Source organism: Lepisma saccharinum, chromosome 15 (genome assembly GCF_977018435.1).
Source record: "Lepisma saccharinum chromosome 15, izLepSacc3.1, whole genome shotgun sequence".
NCBI lineage: Eukaryota > Metazoa > Arthropoda > Insecta > Zygentoma > Lepismatidae > Lepisma > Lepisma saccharinum.
Genome location: NC_139243.1, coordinates 56,186,848 through 56,212,416, shown reverse-complemented (window position 1 = coordinate 56,212,416; position 25,569 = coordinate 56,186,848). Strand labels below are relative to the sequence as shown.

General features: G+C 38.8%; 1 protein-coding gene across 1 annotated transcript in view; it reads left to right on the top strand.

The window, feature by feature from the left end:
• Positions 1-25,569, top strand: part of LOC145999712 (angiotensin-converting enzyme-like) — a 292,863-nt gene that overhangs the window by 175,908 nt on the left and 91,386 nt on the right. Inside the window, exons 13-15 of the mRNA XM_083136993.1 lie at positions 3,678-3,814; positions 4,576-4,737; positions 9,903-10,011. Coding sequence (XP_082993119.1) covers positions 3,678-3,814; positions 4,576-4,737; positions 9,903-10,011 — 408 coding nt within the window. The remainder of the gene's footprint in view (positions 1-3,677; positions 3,815-4,575; positions 4,738-9,902; positions 10,012-25,569) is intronic.

The window sequence follows — 25,569 nt, the reverse complement described above, 5'->3', positions numbered from 1 at the left end:
ATTTTTTTTATTTAAATCGATTCTTCAATTTAGAAAAAAACACGCTAAAAATTGCTTGTATGCCTTTGGGCACCATACATTAAGATATATGTTTTTTGTAGAATGGCTTTATCTAGTAAACGGCCATGTAAAATATTTGAACAGTTAGATTAAAGCAAATAAGATATTGTATGTAAATGAACATTTTTCTGTTTCTGACACTGTACCTACTATGGAAATATTTGTTGAGTGTGTTAATGAAACTATAAAAATTTCAGTAAATTTTCTTCCAATAAAGATAAAACATTCTGGTTGTACTCCAAAATTGAATTTTGGAGATTTTCTTAATGGTAGTTTGAGAAATATCAGCTGCCATGTTTATTTACAGTTTAATGATAGGTGACACAATTTAAGGTTTAACATGATTAATGATTTGTATATTTTTCCACACAAAATATTTGCTATTCTTGCCTATAAAATGTATTGAATTTTAAATCAAAGAGGATTTAAGTGTGTTTACGTGCATTTCCTTTCGTATGAGCTTCACACCAACAGTACATGTATTTTATTTCCTTTATTTTCCTATCTTAGAGCCTAATAAACACCATTAAATGATTACGAGATTAATGTACTTTCAGCAAAAGTTATTTTGACATCTACAAAATCTTTATGTAAAATGGGTGTCTCAAAAATATGGGACAATTTAAAATGGAAAATAAAAGAAGAAGATGAACTTCGAAGCAAGTGTACTCATGGAGATGAATAGTACACGGTATGCAATTAATTGCCAACATGCATTCACAAGATCGCCTTCATGTTTCGAAGATGACGTCAGGAAGATGGCTACCGTTTGGCTAAACAACTGTCTTAATGCTGCAATTAATCGTTTGTGGATGTCAAACAAGACCCATTTTCATCTCAATGGCTTCGTTAATAAGCAAAATTTGCCCTTGAAAACCCGCGAATACTGAATTAAGTGCCGTTACACAGCAACAAAGAGACTATGGAGTTGAGTGTCATCGTCTGGCATCATGGGCCTTTTTTTTTTTTTTTTTTGAAGGTCCTTATTCTTATAATAGGCTACTCTTTCACAGCGTATGCACGCTATACACCATTCCACTGCTCCCATGATAACTGAATGGCATGGCACCTACAGCACATTCGGTTTAGCCTGAGCTCTGGTATGCGCAAAGCGGGAAATGTTTGTCGTCTGCAGGAGACGTCACGTGACTCATAGGAGCAGTGTTGCAAAACGCGGAAGTTACAATTCTACTAGACATGAAACTGGCAAAGCTATATGCTGTTGTCTCATTAAAAAAAAAATACTTACGCATCTAAAGTAGCACGCTGTCTTTCACTATCGTGAAATTCGTCAATTGTTCTACGAATAACAAACACACTTGTCAAATTCGTCTTTTAAATTTCTTTCTTCTTCGTGGTTTGTTAGGCCTTGCTACCTTGTATATCCCTAGCGATAATTTTCGTTTGAAAGTAAATGCGGAAACACGCTTTTGCACTTGTTTCACGTTCAATGCAAGACCACTGTCAGCTACTTTCTTCATAAACTTATGCACGTTAAGATAATTTCTCAACGCTGACAATGAATCACTTTGCTTTCTTCAATATTCACCTCAGCTTCCGTTGAATAAAACACCCCAAGCAACACAGGTCAACAATCACCTTACTCGTGGTAACACGATCTGCCCCTCCCAGAGAGGTATAGGAGGAGGGGAGGATGCCTCTCTCGCCGAGGGGCTTAATCAATGGGGGTTTCGCCGACAAAAAGGACCATTCATTCTTTTCCTTGAACTATCTATCACCTTCTCGAACTGTCGCTTTTTTTAAATATGTGTATATATATATATATATATATATATATATATATATATATATATATAATGCAGTAAGTAGCGAACACACCTACCAATAAGCTCTGAAGTCAGATTATGGATGTGGTTATTGTTAAGGCAGTTAGCAACTCTGCTCGCAGTGGAACTCTCGCATCGTGGCGCTGACGGCAGACTTCTGCGCAGCTGACGGCAGACTTCTGCGCAGCTGAAGGCCAGAGCTCAAGCTAAACCGAATGGCCAGTACTTCATGTTTTGTACGTTACGTTGTTACGTACCCAATTGGACCAACTCATGTAAACGGTTTGCCAAGGTGGAATATAGATGGCAGCACAAGGTGTGCAAGATTGAAGATTAACACGAGATACGCAAAGGGCAGTGTAAATAACCGCAAACTAATTTGGAAATTATTTGGAAATTTGAAAAGATGAACAACAATAGAATCCATTATAAGAGGATGAAGAAAAGATATAAAAACAATAAAAATAATGTAAATACTTAATAAATTAAACTGGTGCTCATATGTAAATACACCGGAAAACTAAAGAAGTGAAAAAACTGATAGAAAGTCGTGTCTTTTAACACATATCGAATCTATTACTTTCATTTACCATTCCCTCGGGGGAAATTTTGATTTATACCAGTGGCGACGCGTTCCAGTCGCGAACAACATTACCTTTGGTTGCGCGTTTCAGTCGTCTGGCACCAAGTATACACTTTGTTGGACTTATTTTAGTGTTGGCGCGTTCCGGCCGTTGCTTCAAGGGAGGAAAACAGAAATAGGCGGCGTAGATATCAACCCTCACCCTCGAACTCGTAACCCTCTAGGACTTGGTGCGAATAAAGAAAAAGTGAGGTGTTACCAGATTGTGAAAAAAGGACTTAGTGAAGAGGAAAACCTAGATATGAAAATACCAAAGGAATCGGCATAAAGGATACACGTTCCAGGGATTACATAAAGAGTCCAGAAGGGAGTCCAGATCCAGATTTCCCACAAGGAAGGAAGTCCAGAAGAAAGCACATATGAAAGAAGATTATACGTAATAGAAAGAAGAAATAAATTCATGAAGCACACAAATTGAATCTAAATAAGAATCAGAGAAATACGTATCTCATTATGTAAATATATAAATCCATGTATCCTTGTTGAGATAATATAATCGGTTAAACGTCTCCATTGGAAGGCATCCTGTCTGGTTTCGTTTTCAAAAAGGAACCCTACTCTGAAGATATATATTGGCCGTGGATTAATATTAAGATTTTTGTACCTTTGCACAAATAGAGGTAGCAACGTGCCGCCACATTTCTCGCAATGTTCCCAAGTTACGATTTCAAAAAGTCCCATATTTTTGAGACACCTTTTACATTATTCTGTAAATTATTTATTTATAGAATGTGAATATGATTTTTTTTAAAATCACCTTATTTAAATGTTGATTTATATCAATCCACATTGCTTTTTATTCAAGACAATATAATATTTATAAAAATCACCAATCGAGTTATCGTGAAAATTTACGCAAGTGTTGTGCACGAGAAATACGAAAATAATTTTCTTCTCTTCAGTGCCCAATTAGGATTTGGGCCCGCCCGCATTGCGGGTCATGCGGGTCTGTATGTTACGCCCCTGGTCTAATTACAAGTGTGAAGCAAATCAAGACACAAACTGTTACGATTAAGACAGTAGAAGGAAACATGCGATGAGCGTAAAAGATTTGTAACCACCTTATAACGGTTGACACTTTTGAACACTGGATTACGTCAAAATAGATTATTTTTATATTCATTCTTGACTAAATTGTATTAAGAGTTATGTACTATAGAAATGTAACCATTTTTTCCCCTTTGCAGCTAAGGATACTGAAGAGGAGCTGGCCGAGTACTTGGCAGGATTCTATGAGACGGAGGCTTCCACAAGGTGCCATGATGCGAATGTCGCCCAGTGGAATTATGAGACGGACATCAGGAACGAAACGGAAGAAGCAATGGTTAGTCTTAGGTAGCTTTCAGACCGAAGCGACACGCGACACGGAAGTTTCAAGCTGAAATGACAAGGGACAAGCGGCAAGTGTCGCTTGTCATTTGAGGATTTTGGCAACAAGGTTCAGAAATTCTTACTTCGAAGTGCGCTGTTTTTGAATTTTTAAAGCAATTTTGGAAAGCCTGTCCGGCACAAAGTGGCTAATCGAAATTGCCAATTTAAAAATAATATGGTTTCCCAAAATATAGGGTGAGGCAAAATATGGTTATATGGGTGATTGGCCATCGCGGTCGCCAGACTTAACACTAAGCTAAGAGAATTAAGACTGGAAACGTCGAATTGAAGCATGCATTCAAGCAAATATTGCGCATGTTGATTTATTGAGTTGGTGTTTTAAGTCCACTTTATGCACAGTAAGGCTAATCGGGACTGGACATGCGGTTTAAAGTGGGATCCGAACCATCAGGTGGGTGCGCATGTTGAACACATAATGTAACTGCACATTCTCGATCGCGGCCATTTTGGAGGTGATGTGATCAACACCACGCTCCGGCCGCCTTTACCCTCCAGGTTTGCCCCCAAGTGTCCATTGATTTGAGGCTGGGTGAGACCCACAACCGCCTTATGCGGGACACAGATCTTAGATCACCCACCCTGAGAATCGAACCAGGGTCTCCCGCGTAGTAGTCAGACGCCCCACCGCGGCTCTGAAGCTTCATTATACTCTACCATAATTAAGTTCTCACTACCCGATTATTTACATTCCAGAAAGAAGAAATGCTGGAGATGGCAGAGTTTGAAAAGAATCAATGGGTGGAACATTTCAACGGCTCTGATTGGGAGAACTTCCAGAACGATAGCGTCAGGAGACAGATGTTCTTCCTCTCTGTGCTGGGAGATGGCGCTTTGGATTCACAGTCACTACAAGAGGTCAAGTATCAAAACATAATTCTTTGTTTGCAATTGTTACCATAGAACTTAATTCCTTTTTCCAAATCCAATAAAAAAGGTCCACTGGTAAATTGCAAGAAGGGATATTTTTTAAAAGAAATAATTTGCAAAAGCTAACTATCGCGAAATTAATTGTTCAGAACTGAAATAAATTCCACAGTCTGGAAAGTAGAAAATACTTTTTTTATTATTTATTCATTATACTCAATATAAACCATATACATTGGTATTTGGAGGGTTCAGTACAGTTCATATAAAAAAATATATAATTACAAAATTTCTATAATTTACAATCGAGATATTCACTAACCCTATAATATTCCTTAATAACTAATAGTTTCTTTAATTTGTTTTTGAAACTTGTCATACTTTCTGCTTTTATATCATTTGGTAAATGGTTGAATATTTTAATTGCCATCTGTTGGGGTCCTTCTTGAACTAATGTTAGCCTGGTGAAGTAAGGCTTTAAAAGCTGTTTATTTCGGGTGTTATATGTGTGTTCTATTGAACTTCGCAGCGCAATATTTTTTAACGCATATAATGACATTTCATATATGTACAGTGAAGGGAGGGTTAATATTTTGTATTTCTTAAACAACGTTTTACACAATTCCCGTGTCTTTATTCCTGCTATAATCCTAATGGCTTGCTTTTGTTTTCTAAATGCTTCTAAACGTGCCGGTAAGTTCCCCAAAAATTCTACTGCATAATTTATTAGTGAATGAAACATTGAATAATATACCTGAATTAGTGAATTTGTATTAAGTGATTGTTTTAATATCCTCACTGCAAATATTTTGGAATTTAGTTTTTTAACAAGTATTTTTACGTGGTTTGACCAATTTAGATTTTCATTTATAGTAACTCCTAAAAATTTTGTTTCGCTAACTAATATTACTGGAAGATGGCTATTCTTTACTACATCTTTAATTTTATTGTTTTGTTTATTGTGAAATAGCACGTAATTTGTTTTCTGTTCATTCAATAGTTATTTGTTACTGTCAAACCAAGATTTCATTTCTTCCATTGTTTTTTCAATGTTGGCTTCTAACTCGTTCACATCATTTCCCTTTATTATTGCGCTAATATCGTCTGCGTACAACAAAATCTTTGTATTCTGTATATTTAATGGTAAATCATTTATGTACAATAGAAAAAGTAGTGGGCCTAATATTGATCCTTGGGGAACTCCATATTTTAATGTCTTTAGAGTGGATTTGTATTTTCTTACGTTTCCTTCTCTTTCGTGGCTCATTTCAACACATTGCATTCTGTTTGATAAGTATGATTTCATAATTTCAAGCGCGTTACCCCTTATCCCATTGGTGTGAGTTCTGAATACCTCTCCTACTTAAGTTTGACGGGGAGATTTGCCACGAGACTAGCCTAGGGACCAGACAAAAATTAGACACGGAAGGGGCAGACGCGACAAAGACCATCGACCCTTAAAATTCCTTAATATTGTGATAATAGCAAAATAAAGCAACATGTCAAGTCCTTTTACTTGTAGAAGGCAGGAGTTCTTATCGTTTTCATAACCTCTTACATCATAGACGAAAACGAAGTTTAATGAATAATTTTTAATCAGATGTGTGTATATTTTAAAGTTTAAAAGTATTATTAATACAGGTAATACAATTACTGGAGGTGAAGTACCATGATAACAAAACTGTTAATAATAATAATAATAATGTTGATACGTCCCAAAACAAAGGATAGCTTAGGACCCAAAATTTTGTAAATCCCTTTCCATCCTTGAAGTTTGAACAGCGGTTACAGTGTAAGTAAAAGGTAAAAAAAAAAGGTAAAGTGCTCCCCTGTGCATAGCACCACGCCATGAAGGCGTATAGGGGTGTGGGGGTAGCAGTGTAAGTTGCATATTTAATCCTGTATGAAAAGTTCTGTACAGTTTTGAACTGCGCTTTGTCCCGGTAATCTATGGAGGAAGCGAACGAAACAAGTTATCTATGCAAGTAGTGACTCAAGAGTGCTCGACCAATGAACGCGTGAGAGAAATGAATGCATGGAGGGGAAAACGCGGCTGCAGCTACCAGCAGTTTGCATCAGCGTGTACTGCTTTGCTCCGTCAGCTTGCTTTCTCTCATACTCTTCTGTTACGCGAGGCTTTGCTACATATATTCCAGGGACAAAGGTAATGTTGCATCTCTCGTCTATTTTACATAAGCTGAAACTAAAGGAAGTTAAAAGAGCACAGCCTTCCCCGTACATTGCAACATTGAGGGAGGGAGAGGTGTGTTTCTTTCTGTGCGAGGACCTCTACGCATTCACTAGTTTGCCCACATAGCTCTTTTTTTTGTCACTTTTTTTTTCACTCAAGTATTACTTTTCTGACACTACTTTAGACGAAAGGATTTAGCATTTTTTTAACATTTAGGGCCATGATCCAAATGCTAAAGTAAAAAATCTTATGTCATATTTCGTAGGATATCTCGGTCCTATTTCCATAGCATTTTTCGTAGCATAACCAATCAGAAGCGACCTTTAGGTCACGAGTGCAAATGTAATGGCGGCTGCAAAAAGTAAAGTAAAGTGCTCCCCTGTGCATAGCATCACACCATGAAGGCGTATAGGGGGTGTGGGGGTAACGCCCCACACTTGCTTGATCCGGTCGTGAATGGGGGTGATGTGATCAGCATCACGCCCCTGACCGCCTTTACCCCCCAGGGTTTCCCCCATGGTTTCCCCCAGGTACCCATGTTATTCGACGCTGGGTGGGCACCGGGGCCGCTTCCATCGTTAGAAAACTTCCTGGATTTGAACCGGCCGGGGATCGAACCCCGGGACCTTTAGCATGGTAGTCAGACGCGTTACCGACCGAGCCACCGCGGCCGCGTGAGATATTACTATATACTGGAGCGCAATTGTGTAATAATCTATATACCAGAGGCGTCAATTGTGGCAAAAAGGACAGCTTGCTCTGCCACGACATTCATGAGTATTTCTACATTCTAATTTCTTCATATAGGAGAAGAATTTATTTTACACGAGAGCTCTGAACTAAGCTTATATTACATTTCTTGGATCTGAAATTAAAGAAAGTAATAATTCTTTTGCCACAATTGACGCATGAGTCACTTCAGATCCAAGAAATGTAATATAAGCTTAGTTCAGAGCTCTCGTGTAAAATAAATACTTCTCCTATATGAAGAAATTAGAATGTAGAAATGCTCATGAATGTCGTGGCAGAGCAAGCTGTCCTTTTTCCCACAATTAACGCATGCGTTCACGAGACGCCTCTGGTATATACCTAATAGTTTCTGTGAGAAGGGAACATGAAATTACGACAATTAGGCTAACTGTGTCCAGATAGGCAATTGAAACTCTCCTTAAGACACCCCCAAATAAATTAGTCTGCGCACGTGTACCGGAAATATGTCAAAATTAATAATATAGAGAAACTGAGTCACTAATCGATGTCGTTAGAGAAAGTGATATATTATTTTTTTGGATTTATAAACACCAGAATAGTCGCGATATTAGCTACAAGGCGGCTTTTTAAAAAATGCACCCAGGATTATAGTGGCTATCGCTTCAAAATTTCCGATAAATATAACTTTCTTGTAGTAATTCTTTACATGGGAAAATGAATTATTTTCGTTCCATGTGGATTTCATAGGTTATATTTTATTGTTGTCAATGAAAGATATTGATATTGGCGTCACTGAATACAACATGGCGGAAAATCATTATTGTCAAAACAATCGAATTAACTTCAAATACATAGTTCTAGAATTGAATTGTTGTTTTAAGTCAACTTTATGCACAGTGAGGCTAATCGGGATTAAAGTGGGATCCGAACCACTATGTGCCTCCACCGGGAATCGAACCTGGGATCCCTTGACGCTACCACAGCGTCATCGTGGAGTAATACATCGTTCTAGATTACAATAGTGCACAACAGGTGTAATTTTGTTACTAGAGTTAGGCCCGCTCTAGACGGAAGCATTTCCTTGAACGGTAGCACTGTTAAGCCTTGCTTCCAGGAGTGTCAACTAAATAAATGTTCTGAGATAAGGACTGGTGCCTTCACGCTGTTTTGTGTATTGGCCCTGTCTGGGAGTGTGTTCGTCTAAAGAAGACCCTGTTGGAGGATGGAAACGTTATCTTTTTAGTGTATATATTTTCTATACAATAAATTCTGCTTTGGTCAGTATATTAATGTTTTATTTCCTTGAACATTTTTGCTTCCAAAAATCTTATAGAAGACAACAGTTCTTTATACGGAAGCATTTCACGTGATATTCCGGTTAGCTTTTGCGATTGCGATGTAACTACAATACATACGGCACGAAAGGCACATCTATGGTTAGTGTACAGCGATTGCAATTTAAACAACTGAAATATTCTTCCATGCGTATGGTGTATACGCCATCATAGTTTTAAGAAAAATCTAAATAATTTACTATTATCCCAACATCTTCATTAACCTACATCAATCTTAATAATTACACCTGTACTTACGCATCATCTTACGAATACCGATCACCTCCCACAATGACTGATGACTTAATACTTATCCTTACTCCACAGTATACATACTAATCAATTCAATGTATTATTTTATCATTGTGTAACCTTTATACAGTGTGTTTAAAAAAGAATGATCCAATTTCAAATAATTATATTTAACAATGAAAATGTGTTACAGGATTATTATAATAAACACTATTTTGTGCCGCCCCCGGTGGGCGAGTGATTATGACATCGTGTTACGTTACCGGGGTTCCCGGGTTCGAATCCTGACCTGGGCATGGGTGTTTGCGAGTGTCCATTCATGAATTTCATCATATCATCACTCATCCCCATCTTCGCCAATTTGCCAAAAGTGGCACAAAAAGCGAAGTAAAATGAAAAGCAAAAAGAAGCCAAATCAATATTTTGTGGAAAGATAGTTCAAAAATGTATTTAAAATGAAACGAAATTCCTTAATTTTTAAACACGTATATTATTTTCATTTCTTTAATGGTAGTTTCTGTAGTTTTTAGTTTTTCAGGACACGCACATCCCTGGCACCCCCCTGTGGGGACGTCTATGCTTACCAATCATAATTGTTAATTTTTCCTGTATATTTGTGTCTTAACGTGGAAGTGTTATTTGAGATTTCGTACCAACTCTATTTTCAGTGGGAGGACATCCAGGCCAAAATGACTGGCATTTACAGCACTGCGAAGGTCTGCCCTTATGACAACCAGAACTGCACTTTGGAGGAGGATGGATGGGCCCTTGATCCAGGTAAGACTACCAATAATTTCTAAGTAGATTGTACTCGTGTAGTTTGTCCCTATACCTGTTCGAACCAACAGTCAACATTTTCGAGAGCTGTTGATTTCTCAGCAATGCATAAGAAATACAAAGATAAAAATTCTTGTGTCGGAAAAGGTCGCAACGTGTTGTATCTCGATCACATACAAATTGATATTTTGTGAATTTGAATTTAAAATTTTAGGTGCGTTTGCACTTAGGCTATTTTGCACCCGTCACGTTATACGGAGTCATGCCTTTTACCCAGTGATGTGTGTCTACGCGTAAACAACGATAGTCTACATTCTACACGTAGACTATTTTATACACTTACAAGGAAGCTTAGCTAAGTGTCCCCATCCGATTTCCATGAAACTTGGCAGGTGTATAGAGGGGCCCAAAGGAAGAAACACGTGTTTTTTTGTTTCGTCTAAGAAACGGTTTTAGGGGGCAAAACCTCCCTCAAATGTCAAGATGAGGACATATTGAAGTGGGGATCTGACCCCTGTGTCCCCCTCCGATTTCCATGAAAAGTGGCAGGTGTATAGAGGGGGCCACCAAAGGAAGAAATACCTGTTTTTTGTTTCGGGTAAAAAAATTGTATTAGGGGTTAAAAACCGCCCTCAAATGTCAAGATGAGGACAAATAGAAGTGGGGATCTGACTCCGAAACCACGTAAATCTGGCGTAGGAACAACACGCTCATATAATTATAATTGGAACACACGCAGCACAGAACCGTAGGATTGTCGGTACCAAACGCAGTGCAATTGTAGAGAGATGCCGAATTCATAGACACCGTTGTTCCCGGATAGGCATGGGCATAACAATAGACGGATCAAAGCAGGGTAACGGAGCATCAAAATAGCCGCACACGGGAACCATAAATCTATCAAACACAAACCATGATATCATATAGGTGATATCCATAGCCAAGGACACAAGAGGATAGTTCCATAGATTAATACACAGCATGTATAAAACATTTATTACCACCAGGAAGTAACACGAAACAACTTTATGGTAACCGATCTGCCAACACAAAGTAAAGACAAGCACCCATGCATCACATTGAAAACCGCCCCTATTTTGTTGCTTCCACGGTGTCAATGTACATACTCGTCACAGTAATGGTACTCCTCAAAAAAATGATTTAAACATAATGTTCGGTTACACCATGCATATCTGATTACTGCCACTGCACCACGAACATCACATATCGGATTACTGTCACCACCAAAACAGAATGCCACCGGATTCTCAAATGGAGATGGCCTTTTGGGAAGATACCCCCTCTTATACCATGCGTATTGGAAGACGTATCGAAACCTGGGTGAGGACAAGTGGTTATGTGTGAGTGATTGTAGTTTGATAATGTTAATGTCACTGTGTAGTAACAGGACAAGATCGGAGAAACCGTGTCACGAAATTTTTCCAAATCCTAAATCCATACACATCTAATGGTTGGAGAGTGCCAGTCAATCCTTTAGGTATTTTCAACAGAGTAATGTTTTTGTCCCGTGGTGTCACCTCTCGCATAACAATATCACTATGTCCACTCCACGAATCCAATAGCAGAGCATGGAAACCTGAGGGGGGACACAGGGTTCAGATCCCCACTTCAATCTATCCTCATCTTGACATTTGAGGGGGGTTTTGCCCCCCTAAAACTGTTTTTTAGCCGAAACAAAAAAAAAGTATTTCTTCCTTTTGGCCCCTCTATACATCTGACACGTTTCATGGAAATCTGAGGGGGACACAGGGGTCGGTTCCCCACTTCAATTTGTCCTCATCTTGACATTTGAAGGGGGTTTTGCCCCCTACAACAGTTTTTTAGCCGAAACAAAGCCCTTCTATACACCTTCCAAGTTTAATTGAAATTGGAGGGGGACACAGGGGTCAGACCCCACTTCAATTTGTCCTCATCTTGACATTAGAGGGGAGGTTTTCCCCCTAAAACAGTTTTTTAGCCGAAACAAAAAAATATGTATTTCTTCCTTTGGGCCCTTCTATACACCTTCCAACTTCCATGGAAATCGGAGGGGACACAGGGGTCAGATCCCCACTTCATTTTGTCCTCATCTTGACATTAGAGGGGAGGTTTTGCCCCCTAAAACCGTTTTTTAGCCGAAACAAAAAAAACACATATTTCTTCCTTTGGGCCCCTCTATACATCTGCCAAGTTTCATGGAAATCGGATGGGGACACTTAGATAACCTTCCTTGTTAGAAATTTAGTGTAGAGGAATCTCATTGCTGTTATTAAGCGATATTATATTCTTAAAGAAAATGAAGTATTTTCAAGCCGACCAAAGTTCGAAGCAACTACGGGGGAAGGGGTTTCAGTGGGCGCAACCGTAAGGGCGCAGGGGGCATTGCTTTGTCCCAACCTTGGAAGGAAATCAATTATTGGGGGCAAAGATTGAAGTAAAAGAATGCAAGACTAGAAGACTAAGAATAGCAGGACAAAAGGATACTGAAGATAGAATTAGTTTTCACGTCTTTCTTGCATTATTTCTTTCAGACGGCACAGAGGGGAAATTACACCTTCGACTTCAAATTTCATTCAAATAAAATTTTGTAAAATTTTCTTGCTCGCCTCGCTCTCAATATTTGCTTTTCTTACAGTCTTGTCAAGTTCAGAGCAGTAGTAGCTACAGGGTTGCGAGAGTTGTCCCTCTACGCCGAACGATCTGAATGAGAAAAATTGTAAAAGAGAATGCCATGGCGTCCCATGAAATGTATTGCGCGCTATTAAATCAAAACTGTTTTCAATTTATATAAATTTGGATCGAAAAATTTTCTTGCTCGCTTCGCTCGCTGTTTCCTTCTTTTCTGTAGTGCACTGTGAATTACCAGAGAGTAGTAACAACAACTAAGTACTTTTGACAGTTGCTGCTATAACAGTTTGGTTGGGAGGAAAAGGAGCGCGCACATTTCAAAGACAATTTATATAATTTTTGCGTTTGGTTTGTTATGGGGCGGATGAATTGATTATGTATTGTATTTAAATAATATGTTATATATATATATATATATATATATATATATATATATATACACACACACACACACACATATACATATCCATCAGTGCAATAAAACTAAAAGAGTGATATTAAATTAGATTTTTATTTCCCGACTGAACTTTCATCAGGGCTTTTGCCCCCTTCCCCTAATCGGAGGGTCTGTGCACGCCTATGGGTGTAGGATGACGCCAAAATGTATTCTCGCCCGGGCGGGGTGCAGAAATTAGCTATTGTTACGACCTTACTTATTTTGTAACATTGCAATTCCATGTTAAAAAAAAATGATATTGTGTTACCTCGAATCCTTGTTAATGTCCATGATACTACATGTTGTATGGCTCAAGTTGTGACGCAAATATGAACGCGCCAATCAAAGCGTTGTTGAACTAATGTATTAACCTTTCTGTAGCAATCTAATGAGGTCAGCTCGCTTAAGACAACGGGCATTTATTATGATGTAAATATAGATTCGCCAATCAAAGATTATCAATGTTTGATGAACTAACCTAATTGTAATTAAATTATGGCGGAACATTTAAATTTGTATGTTTCCAAAATGTAAGATTTTATCAACGTTAAAGAAATAATTGTTAACTCAAATGAATATGTAAACTTTCTTTGTAAATTATTAATAGCCAAACCATGTATTTTTCAAATATCCTTCTGTTATAATTTGGAATATTGTAATAAGAAATTACCTAAAGGCAGGTGTTCGAGGCTGGAACTTTGGGTATAAATACGAAGCAGTTTGGTCTGTGAGGAGGTCTGTTCTTGTGTCAGTCAGTAGGTGTAAGCGGCTCTTCTGTAAAACCTAGACTGGCCAAATAGGAACGGTCTAATCTAGGAAGAAGTGAATAGGTGTATGCCGCTCTTCTGTAAAACCTAGGCTTGGGCCACCGTAGTTTGACCTTTCTAGGAAGTTTTAAATTATCTACTAACAATTGATCTCCAAGTTCCAGTTACGAGTTACCTAACCACTGGCTGTAAGTACTCAAGCGGTATATAAACATTTGATTAAAACTTCACGACTTCAGTTGGATTTGTTCTACACCTACCCTGAGGATAGGTTTCAGTGTAGAAACTGGGCCTCAATGCTCCCGACTATAGGAGTAAAGGGTGAGGAAAGTTACTAGGAACGTAACACTATGGGTTTGAGTACAGCCCATTTGAATCTCCTCGGTCACCGTCACAGGAGCGAAGATCAATTATGCACTGATGGCAGGAAACGTCGCAAACAAACATAAACCCATCCTCATTAGTCATTAATATTAAAACATCTCTAACACCCTATTATTAGACCCATGGAAACACATCCTCAACTTGTTTCAATCTGTTAATAGATGGTGCGCAAAACAATTTAAGTGCAAATTTTACAAGTTGCACGAAATAAGTTATTCCTTTACAAAACTTGAATTGGTACTATAAGTTATTCGTTAAAATGTTGAATATTTTATGTGAAGATTTAGTTTTTAGGTAAGATAATTTTACTTCTTTACACAGTGAAACTAAACGCTTGTTGAAAATGTTTACAAACAAGGTAGATTTAGTTGACTGGATTATTAAGGAACGCTGAGAATTTTTTTTCTAATGTTTCGGATAATGCGTCTCAAGAAGGAATCATAACGAGAAAATATCAATGAATCCGATGTCGTGTTCAAAAATAAACTTTGAACAAATTTTAAACGTTTAAATTTCGACACCTATGATTTTATATATTTTTTTACTATTCTAAGGGCTCCCTATATCTAATTTTTAACATTTGATTTTGAGTTTTAAGTCCATTTTATGCACAGAAGGCTAATCGAGACTGCGCCTACAGTTTCCAGTGGGATCCGATTGATTTGCTTTATTTTACTTCGCCGCTTGTGCTACCATTTGGATAATTTGCGAAGATGGGGATGAGTGATGATATGATGAAATTAATGATTAGACATTCACAAACATCCATGCCCAGGCCAGGATTCGAACCCACAGTGGGATCCGAACCACAGGGGTACCGAACCCGGGACTCCTTGATTACAACTTCAGCACTACACCATCGGGGATATATATGTAAATTTCATTTACTGCTTTGGTCACTGAGAAGAGGAAAAGGATTGAAAGTTCTGTGTATAATAGGGTGTCTACACCGAAATGCCCTATTTTCAATTTGCTCCATATACAAAATGAAATGAAATTAATTAATTTTTTTCACAAAAATAAGTTGTATGTCAAGTTAAGTTTTAAAAAAGAATTTACAACAACAAATCAAAACACTTCCACGTGGGTCCCTGCGGTGACAAGAAAAATGTCTAGTCTATATTCAACTTCCATCCAGGTCCGCTGCAACATGTCCGGAGGGATGGTACCAATCACTTCCACAATCCGAGTTCGGAGATCTTTAAGGTCCCGCACTGCAGTGGCAAACACCCTGTCCTTCACGTACCCCCAGAGAAAAATATAATGGTGTGATGTCCGGAGAACGTGGAGGCCAATGCACGGGTCCATCTCGTCCAATCCAGCGTCCTGGAAATGTTTCATTCAGAGTTTTCCGAACATCCAGCGACCAGTGAGGTGGAGCACCATCTTGCTGAAACCAAAGGTTTGGTTGCAGGTCTTCAACCTGGGGAAAACAAAACAACTCCAGCATGTCTAGGTACGTCGTTCCTGTGACAGTCTCCTCAGCAAAGAAGAACGGTCCAATGATCTTGTCGCACATGAGGCCACACCAAACGTTCGCTTTCGGGCTATCTCGCACCTTTTTTCTGATACTGTGTGGATTCTCTGACCCCCAAATTCTAACGTTATGCTTGTTCACAGTACCAGAGACATGGAATGTGGCCTCATCAGAAAACATTACACTTGACAAGAAGGCAGGATTCCGGTCGATTCGGTTAAGCATGTCACATGCAAAGTCATATCGTCGTTGCTTGTCATCAGGCTTGATGGCCTGCAGAATCTGCACCTTGTATGCATGCAGATGCAACCGCTTTCTGAGGACCTTTTGAACAGTTGCACGTGGCATCTGAAGTTCCCGTGAAGCCTGACGAATTGATTTGCGTGGACTTCGCTGGAACGCTTGGCGGACATTCTCAACTTGTTCTTCGGAGACACGCCGACCCCCTCCATGCCGCTTCAGAATGCTGCCAGTGTCCAGAAACTATCTGTCCCATGATTTTATCCTCTTGGCGTCTGGTGCTGCTTTCTTGTAAACACAACGAAACTGCTTTTGCACCATCACAATGGATTTAAAATCCGCGTACCAAAGCACAGTTTGTGCCTTCTCCTGCACTGACACCATTTTGGTTTTGATGGACAACTACACCAACACCAATGCGCGCCACGCGTTGAAATTATTTAGGCAGCAACTTTAAGTACGTCTGCACCCAACGGACAAGTCAGACCTGAAACGAGAAAGATTTACTATTTTTTAACTGCCTCAAAAAATAGGACATTTCGGTGTAGACACCCTATTTGTCTGTGATACTCAGTGGCGAAGCGTAGATTTCCTAGCAGGGTAGGCACAATAGTGCGATAATTTCCATTAGTTGATTAAATATGTAAAAAGAAAGGGAATGGCTGTGTCATGGAGAGTGGTTCAATGTCTCACCAGACCGCTTCTTTACTTGCCAGTGGCGTGACGTTTTCAAAATTGTTGTTACCGGCCATCAGTACGATAATTATGTCTTAGACGTTCTCCTCCCGCCCACCAGATGTCATCGATCTAGATTTTGTTCATTTCGTTTGTTTTTTTTATTTGTTTGTATTTTTTCAACCCCTGATTTATGCACACACCTCCAGAAAGAACTACCAATCATGGGACATCGCGAAAATCCAACGAATAGTGCTCGAACCCTGTTGTCAATTCTTCATCACTTTTTTTCTAAATTTATTTTGCAATTGAGGTGAAAAGGGCTAGAACCTCCCCCCCCCCCATAATTTTCGGGTCAGTCTGACGTTTGTGCTATGAGCAGACGACAGAATTCCGAACTTTCAGCGACTGTCAGTTTGGTACGTTCTGCAGCTGCCAACTTAGTTTTTTTTAGTAAGACTTCCTCGCACCGAGGAAAACACCATTGTTATCTGTTGTCTAACTAAAGGAATGGTTGTAGTTAATTCCAGTCTTGGCTTTCTAGATAAATGAATTTCTGACACCTGTATGTGCAAGTAAACATAATTTAAATTTTGAATATTTTCGTCTCATTTGTTCTGATCTATGTTAATCATGACGACGAGAATGTATGGAGAATGAATTAAAGATGATCAGGAAACATTGACATGACCACAATTAGGTCACCTGGCTTCGTAACGTGTTAGGATGACCACCACGGGGCTTTCAAGAAATAACATAAGTAAAGGTGACCTCTCTCATTCAGTGTGTATACTTCGAATCCTAGTTTGTTCTACCCCTTGTGTTAGTAGACACCTTTACGTGATAATAGAACATAGGATCCTTGTTTGGGACCCGGCAACACGACAGGTTACTATGTAACATATAAACAGGTTATAATAAATGTAGTTGCTTGAGAGAATAGAATTCCAATTTTTAGGCGCAATTTAGCTCTTTTCTGCCAATCCAATGTGACAATACTGGCCTGTTCCGCCAGACCTGAAACAGACATGGCCCGCGCAATAACCCCATAACGCAACACTCTTTGTCCTAAACCCCCTCCCAAAAAAAGTCTTCCCTTGCATTGTACTCTAATTCCCCGCCCTCTTCTCTTGTTATCCCTTCAGGGTAAAGGAAACTGCCTACCTCTTCGCTTGTGTCGGCTGCATAAAAAAAAATCTGCTTGTAATATCTATTCGACGACAGTGTTAACTCATTAAATAACGTTTCAACAACTTTTAATATATTTTATTTTTAATATTTTGCTGTCACTTGCCACTGCTACTTGCAAAGGAAAATATAGTTGAAAACAATTTAGAAATTATTGTCAGGAAACATGAAAGACCAAAAGTGGGTCCTAACTTACCGATGATACATCTTCCCTCAATTAAGAACTCGATTATTCTTGCATTTCAGTCCGGCACTTCTTGCATAAATCTAATCGCTGCACAAGACACGAATCACAAACAAAGCTCTACCGCCACGAACCTCGCGCTCCGAGCCACGCTCCCTTGTAGCGTCCTGAGCAGGAGGCAAGTTTTCACAGAGAGGGAACGAGCGAGGGAATCCCCGTTCACTATAAAAATAAATTATTCTATTTCCAATGAAAGTAATACTACTTTGTAAATATAAGGCCTAGCTAGCATTTTAATTTACATAATTTGGTATGAAGATTTACTTTACACATATAAGCTCTTTAGACTCTCTGTTTACGCTACGGTGTTGGGTGAAACGACAAGACCATCAGCACTCTCACCAGAAAACGAAGTCAGAACTACAGTACTCCGTAATTTTCAATGAAAGGAAGAAAACCTAACTTTCGTACAAAATATGGAGAATGTACAATGAAATAGAAATATCTCTGCACTAACACAGGCTAATGCTTACAAAAAATGCCGGTACACTACAAATTTCCAACCCTGGCGGAAATGCAATGTTACTGATATTCTGTTCGTCCTAGTGGGTAACACAGTGAGGCCGGCCTCAGGAGCACGTTGTAAGCATACGTACAGTACTCGTAAGATTAGGCTTCCCGCATATACGACCGTACGACGGAATGTAAAGAGAAGAGGCCCCAGCAAATGTGCCTCACTCCGTGGAAAGTTCGTATACTGGACAGGGTTAGAATTTTTTTGTAATTATCATAAATGAAAATTCCAAACTTTTCCATTGCATTACATGTGTTTTGACGAAATAAGTAAATACACCTTTAAAAGAGTAATGAAAAACTAAATATGCTGACCAAGGCAGAAACTGGAAAGACTTGAAGAGGAAAGAAATACACAAAGACGAACAAGAGAAGTTTCTGAGAAAATGTTTGGAGAGAGGCACAGCGCCTAAGTTCCAAACAACTTTCTAAATAGTCTGGAGGGAGTAATGTTTGTGTATATATATTACCCTTCTTGTTGTATCTGGTTCCTTTTGTACTTGATACAGAGTCTGAAGAAGACCTTGCTAGAAGGTTGAAACGTTACGTTAGTTTATGTTTTTAATAAAATAAATTACTGCCTTGGTCAGCATATTTAGTTTTTCATAATCATGGAAACAAGGCTTAATGGAGTTATAAAAAGAGTAATGGTGTGGGTAGGCCCGGCCTCCTGGCCTCATAGGACGTTTCGCCACTGATGATAATACTATGACAACGGTAGCAACTGCTTCTGCCTATTCGCACAGTCTCACGTGCACACCCATATAAATCTTTAATGCATGTATTTTTTTTTATTATACTTATTAATTGGACGTCGTTCCCTTCTTCAAAACATTAAATGTCTCCATGCCACTAACACTCCATTTGCTTCCGTGCTTTACCTGCGTATCTGCCTGCAATCGGTTTCTTGCGTCGACTGAGGCTCGCACACTTAGAAGCTACTACCTGTGGCGCTGTTTTCAGCAGGCGAGTAGAGAAAACGAGGAAGCTATTCTGCCTTGGGCCGTGTCCGGATTGGCAAGCGCTCCGTCCCGTTCCTTCCCGTTGCTCTCGCGTGCCGTCGAAGTCACGTCCAAGTCGTCCGAATCTACATGTCCCCTTGTAGTACGGTTGTCACTTTTCCCGCCAGGTTTCAGCCCGAACTTTACCCACCGCGCTCTGGGGCGCAGGCGCATTGCACGGAAGCAGAAGGCAGACGCCAAATAAACATGACAATGATTTCCACCTATTTACTACTCATATTAAGAATGTAACACGGTATTTCATCATTTACAATTTTTCTACATTCAGTATTATCGATAAAATGTTAAAGTATAACTGAGTTTTACATCCTCTAATCAGTAAATGTTGTCTGTACAAAGTGAAAGTTAGAATATGGCTGCCAAGCGCAGCGTCACAGCGAGTTCAAGAGTGCATCTGTCGCGCCTCTCTGCTCTCCCCTCCGACTCCACGTCTGCCGCGAATTCGGACAACGGAGGTAGGCTGAGTCCCCGGATGGAACGGTGCTCTAGGTGACATCTGCTGCCGATTCGGACGCGGCCTTGGATCAATGGGCTTTCCTTCTTCTTCTTCATACCCCTCACCGCTTGTAGGTTAGCAGTCTTGGGCAAAGGTATAAAGACATTGATGTCTTGAATATGAGCGCACTATTATTAATCACAATATTGTGTTACATTTCACTTCAATTTCACTATAACCAGAGGCGCCTCGTGAACGCATGCGTCAATTGTGGGAAAAAGGACAGCTTGCTCTGCGACGACATTCATGAGCGTTTCTACATTCTAATGTCTTCATATAGGAGAAGTATTTATTTTGCACGAGAGCGCTCAACTAAGCTTATATTACATTTCTTGGATCTGAAGTGAAAGAAAGTAATAATGCTTTTCTCACAATTGACGCATGCGTAATTTAAGTAAAATTGTAGGTTAGTACTTACACCTCTCTGGAATGGATTGTGTCAATTATGGGGCTAAGTTCACCGCAATCTTCTTGGGAGTTGTAAAGAAAATTCAGGTGCACACTGATAATCATAACTATGTATTATAATTTATACACACAACACGAAATCACACTTCCCTGCACTCATGTCTAGGGAAAACTCTTTCACACAAAGTTAGCAGCTGATGTCACGATAACACGCCACTAAAAAACAGCCACGTTAGGCTTACGATATCCGTAACTGTCCGCGACGGTTTCCAGTTGTTGCCCGAGTGGCTTCTCCGCGCACACTGAAACTGCAGAGTGCAAAGATATGGCAGTAACAAGACACCGCGCTCAGAATGAATTAGCCAATGGGAGTGCAGGTTTCTTATGGCATTTGATATACACAAATAAACAATTGAAGCTATATGCAAATATAAAATAAAGACATAAAGAAAGAATAAACGTGGTTAATTTTATAGATAAATCTCCAACAATTTCGTAAGTCTATTAAATTATTGATACTATCTAGATAACAGCGTAAGCAGACTACACGAAAATTCACGTCAATGCTCAAGAAAGAATTGTAAGCGTATTTTGGAATAACAAAGAGGTGTTTCCAATATAAAGAGGAAAATTTGAAAACAAATCGCCCTTACGGATGCCTAAGGTCCAGTCGAGCCTTGTGCTAAGATTGGATTGATTTGGTGTTTTAAGTCCACTTTATGCACAGTAAGGCTAATCGGGACTGGACCTACAGTTTAAAGTGGGATCCGAACCACTATGTGTGTCCACCGGGTATCGAACCCGGGACCCCTTGATTACAAGGCAACGACGCTACCACCGCGCCATCGGGGAGGCTCGCCTTATGCTAAGAGAACGAAACCTACGAAACCAAGGCATTTCGCACTGACGTCAGAACACAATGTTGGTTGTCCGTTGTGCTATGAGTGAGCCGCATGAGCTGCCTTTGTTTACCATATAGAACGAAAGAAAGGATGTGTTTGCCGTAGACTATACGTTTACGTATACATGCGTTGTCTACACGTAATCTACGCGTAGATTACATTGGGTTGTAGTTTACATAGACTACGTACACAATCTAAAGTGCATCAAAATTAATTTTGAAGGGTTTCATGAAAGAAAAGTGACATTTTCAACTATATTGGTTCCTAACGAAATGAAAAGAATCCTATTTACAACAAAATTTCTCTTCTCTTCTATCATCAACAATGGAAGAAGATAAATAGTATGCAAGAAAAACAACAGATGGCAGTCGTGAGGCAAGAGTGGTCTTTTGCCCATAAAACACTAGAATATTTTCTATATTAGGTTTCTTCCTAGGTGAGAAATTGTTCGAATTTGGAAGAAAGAGTATGAAAAGTTTTCTTCACACATGAGCAACTGATACGCAGTATAATTTTATTTTACTTCCAGCGTGCCCTTTGCTAAGTTATCACCTTTCGCCATGTTATTTACATAGATTACGTAATTTAAGTGTATATAATAGTCTACGTGTTGAATGTAGACTATCGTTGTTTACGCGTAGAAGCACGTCACTGGCTTGCCCACTACTTTCGGGTTTTTGCACGAGGAAAAAACTATTGTTGTAAAACTAAAGAGCAAAGGAACTTTGCTCACAGAACAAAGTTTGATATTTTGTTCCCAACGATGTCCCCCAAATTGCGCCACTCTTTGCACCCGCAGTATTACCCCTTAATATTAACCCTACGCCTACATATTTCTTAGAAAGAGCTGTTATTGTCACAACAAAATGGCGTTGTTCTTCTGCCGGTAGATGGCAATGTATATTATATGTTGCAGTATGCGACAATAACATAACATAATAAGTTTTCAACATGACAGTAAGTATACGTGAAATTCTTGCGAAATGTACTTAACTTTAAGTTGTCATATTTACTTGTTTTAAACAATGATTTGTACGTAACAATAATATCAAGGGACTATTATAAAGACAGATTGTAAAATAATTCTTATAATTTGTACAACGTGAAAAAACTTTCTATCTGCTAATAATACTTAATCAATACTTGAATACGTCACTTGAATATTCTTCATAGCAATTTTGTTTTACTTAGATTCCATTTTGTATCTGAAGTTTTACTTTAAAATATTAAAAAGACCTCCAATTGAAAATGTTGCATGTACACAATATATCATTTTTATTTAGTTATTGTCGGGGAACGAATTTATATGTAAATACATATTTATGTATCAAGCTGAATTCAGTTATACAGTAAAACCTCGATAATTCGGACCCCGATAAGCCGGACTTCACTTAATCCGGACAAGCAAAAGGCCAAAAAAAGGAGAATGCAAGGTTTTAAATGTGGCTGATGAAATTTTGTTTCCTGCAGACTTTGTACTGTACACAATAATAAACGTGTTTTGTTGCTATAAACGGAGTTTTAATGCACTTTCTACTGTTCTTTTAGGTTATTTCAGTTAATCCGGACTTTCGTTGAACCGGTCAACTTATCCGTCCCATTAGTCCGAATGAACGAGGTTTTACTGTGTTTTGTTTTATCCTTGCACATCATGGCATGTAGACTCAAAAAATTCAGTTTTTTTTTCATATTTGTACATATATTAGGTTTGGCCTCATATTATAGTTATTTTTACATATTGTATCCATATTTCAGAACATTTCTCAACATGTACTCCATATTTGCGCAATAACTACATGTTCCCGTGTGACCGAAAGAGTTGGGTGATTTTCTTGCGAATTACTGACAAATATGAAATACACTTCCATTACTGCAATAATGAACGCAGTTTTAGTCAATATAAATCCATCTTAAGAGACAGCAGAAGGAATTCACGTTCCAACATTGACAATAAAATTTTCTTATTCATTGTTTGGCAACAGAAAATGAAAATATATTTTGTGTAGTTTTACAATTAATGCTAATGTAACCGTATTTTATTTAGCTCATGTAATGTATTTTATTATAAAAAGGTAATATTTCACAATTTTAAGTGCATATATAACTTCATATTTTGGTGAAAATAACTAAGTATGCACAGTAAAACCTCGATAATCCGGACTAATGGGTGGATAAGTTGACCGGTTTAACGAAAGTCCGGATTAACTGAAATAACCTAAAAGAACAGTAGAAAGTGCATTAAAACTCCGTTTATAGCAACAAAACACGTTTAAAGGGCATAGGCCCAAATACACTATACAGTACAGTACAAAGTCTGCGGGAAACAGAATTTCATCAGTGCTTGACTGCCTTTTCTTTGGGAAGTTCTCTTTTTGACTTCTAGTTACATTTAAAACCTTGCATTCTGCTTTTTCTTTTGCCTCTTGCCAGTCCGGATTAAGCAAAGTTCGGCTTATCGAGGTTCGAATTAACGAGGTTTTACTGTGTTTACATATTAAGCATATTTTTACTACATACCTAAATCCGTTCTCTGGTTATTGTACTCATTAGGATATAAGCTAAGTTGATAAAAATAATTATGCATTTATTACAAACCGCTGCTATGTTTTAATGAAAATTCATTGATTTAAATTAATTTTTTTGGGTGTGTCAACACTTGGGTTATTGCACCCATTACATTATACGGGGCCCGGCCTTTGTCTCTGAGGACTAAAGTCTCCTTACCCATGTTAAGGGCTGTAAAGGGGCACTCATCACACATAAGGACAAAAACACAGGACAAGACCAAACCCTACCAGACGCCAGAGCGTCGTTGACCTGCAAGACTGCTTTTAGTGAGGTGTACTACTTGAAAGTGAGGTTGCATTTTTGGTGCCTTCTCAAAAAGTCATCCATATTTTAAAGAACATTTATAGAGCACATAAATTGTATGTGTGGTTATATATACCGGGTGGCCACAATTAATTGTTGCTTTATTCAGAGCCCTCTGGAGCCGTTCGAAGCAATGGGTTGCGGTGAAACTTGGTACAGAGGTTATGGAGACCATGAGGAAGTCGAAAAAAAAATAGTTGAAAATTTCATCAGCAGATGAAAATGTGGCGTTTAGAATTAATCCCCTTACTCAAAGCAGTTTGCAGCCCGTTTGAAGGAAGAGATTACGGTGAAACTTGGTATAGAGACTATGAGACCATGGTAAAGCAAATACTCCTGAAAGAATAGTTCAAAATTTCACCACCAGATGAATATGTGGGGTTTAGAATTAAATCCCCTTTACTCAGAGCCCTCTGGAGCCTGGTCGAAGCAATGGATTGCAGTGAAACTTGGCATAGAGGCTATAGAGACCATGGGGAAGCAAAGTTTGACGAAAAAATAGTCCAGGTGGAAACGTGGCGTTCAAATAACCACCAGAAGTCAGACATGCAAAGCTTCAATGCTAGTTTAATTCGTCACAGCAGTGCAGTGTTCAATTGCGAATGACCGTTTGGAAGCGTAAGACAGTGTGATCAATGGTCGCACAAAGCGTTTCTCGGAATGTTGATCACTGTGAACCAGATTTCAGCGCTACATTTCCACCTGGTGGTGAAATTTTGAACTATTTTCTTTACATTAGCATTTGCTTTCCCGTGGTCTCCACAGTCTCTGTACCAAGTTACACCGCAATCCGATGCTTCGAAAGGGCTCCGAGTAAAGCAACTTTTTTTTTTTGCCGCCCGGTATCTTGTAATTAATATTATTCAGCTGTACTTAGGTAGAAATGGTAAAGGTAAAATCCCCCGTGTATCTGTAGCACCGTCCATGAAGGCAAATTTAGGAGATGTAGATATAGGGCCCCACAGAATTCAGATATCGCCCATTTTTTGGAGATGGTGTGATCAGTACCACGTTCCGGCCCTCCTTTACACGCCCACCAGGTGCCCACTCATTGATTTGAGGTTCGGTGAGCCCAGAAGCTAGTAGAGAAAACGCTTCGTTCTAGGCCACTCCCCCAAATCTAACTATTTTATAGTGATCTCTTCAAGTGTAATTTCATCAAAAATAAAATATTTAGCTGTTTTTCTAAATGTAAAAATTGTAAATATGATTTTTGCAAAAGTTCAACATTCAATTTTAATAGAGTAAAATCGTAAGATTTAGGTAATTTCCCCTTATTTTTTTTTAAATTTCACTTTTATTAAAAT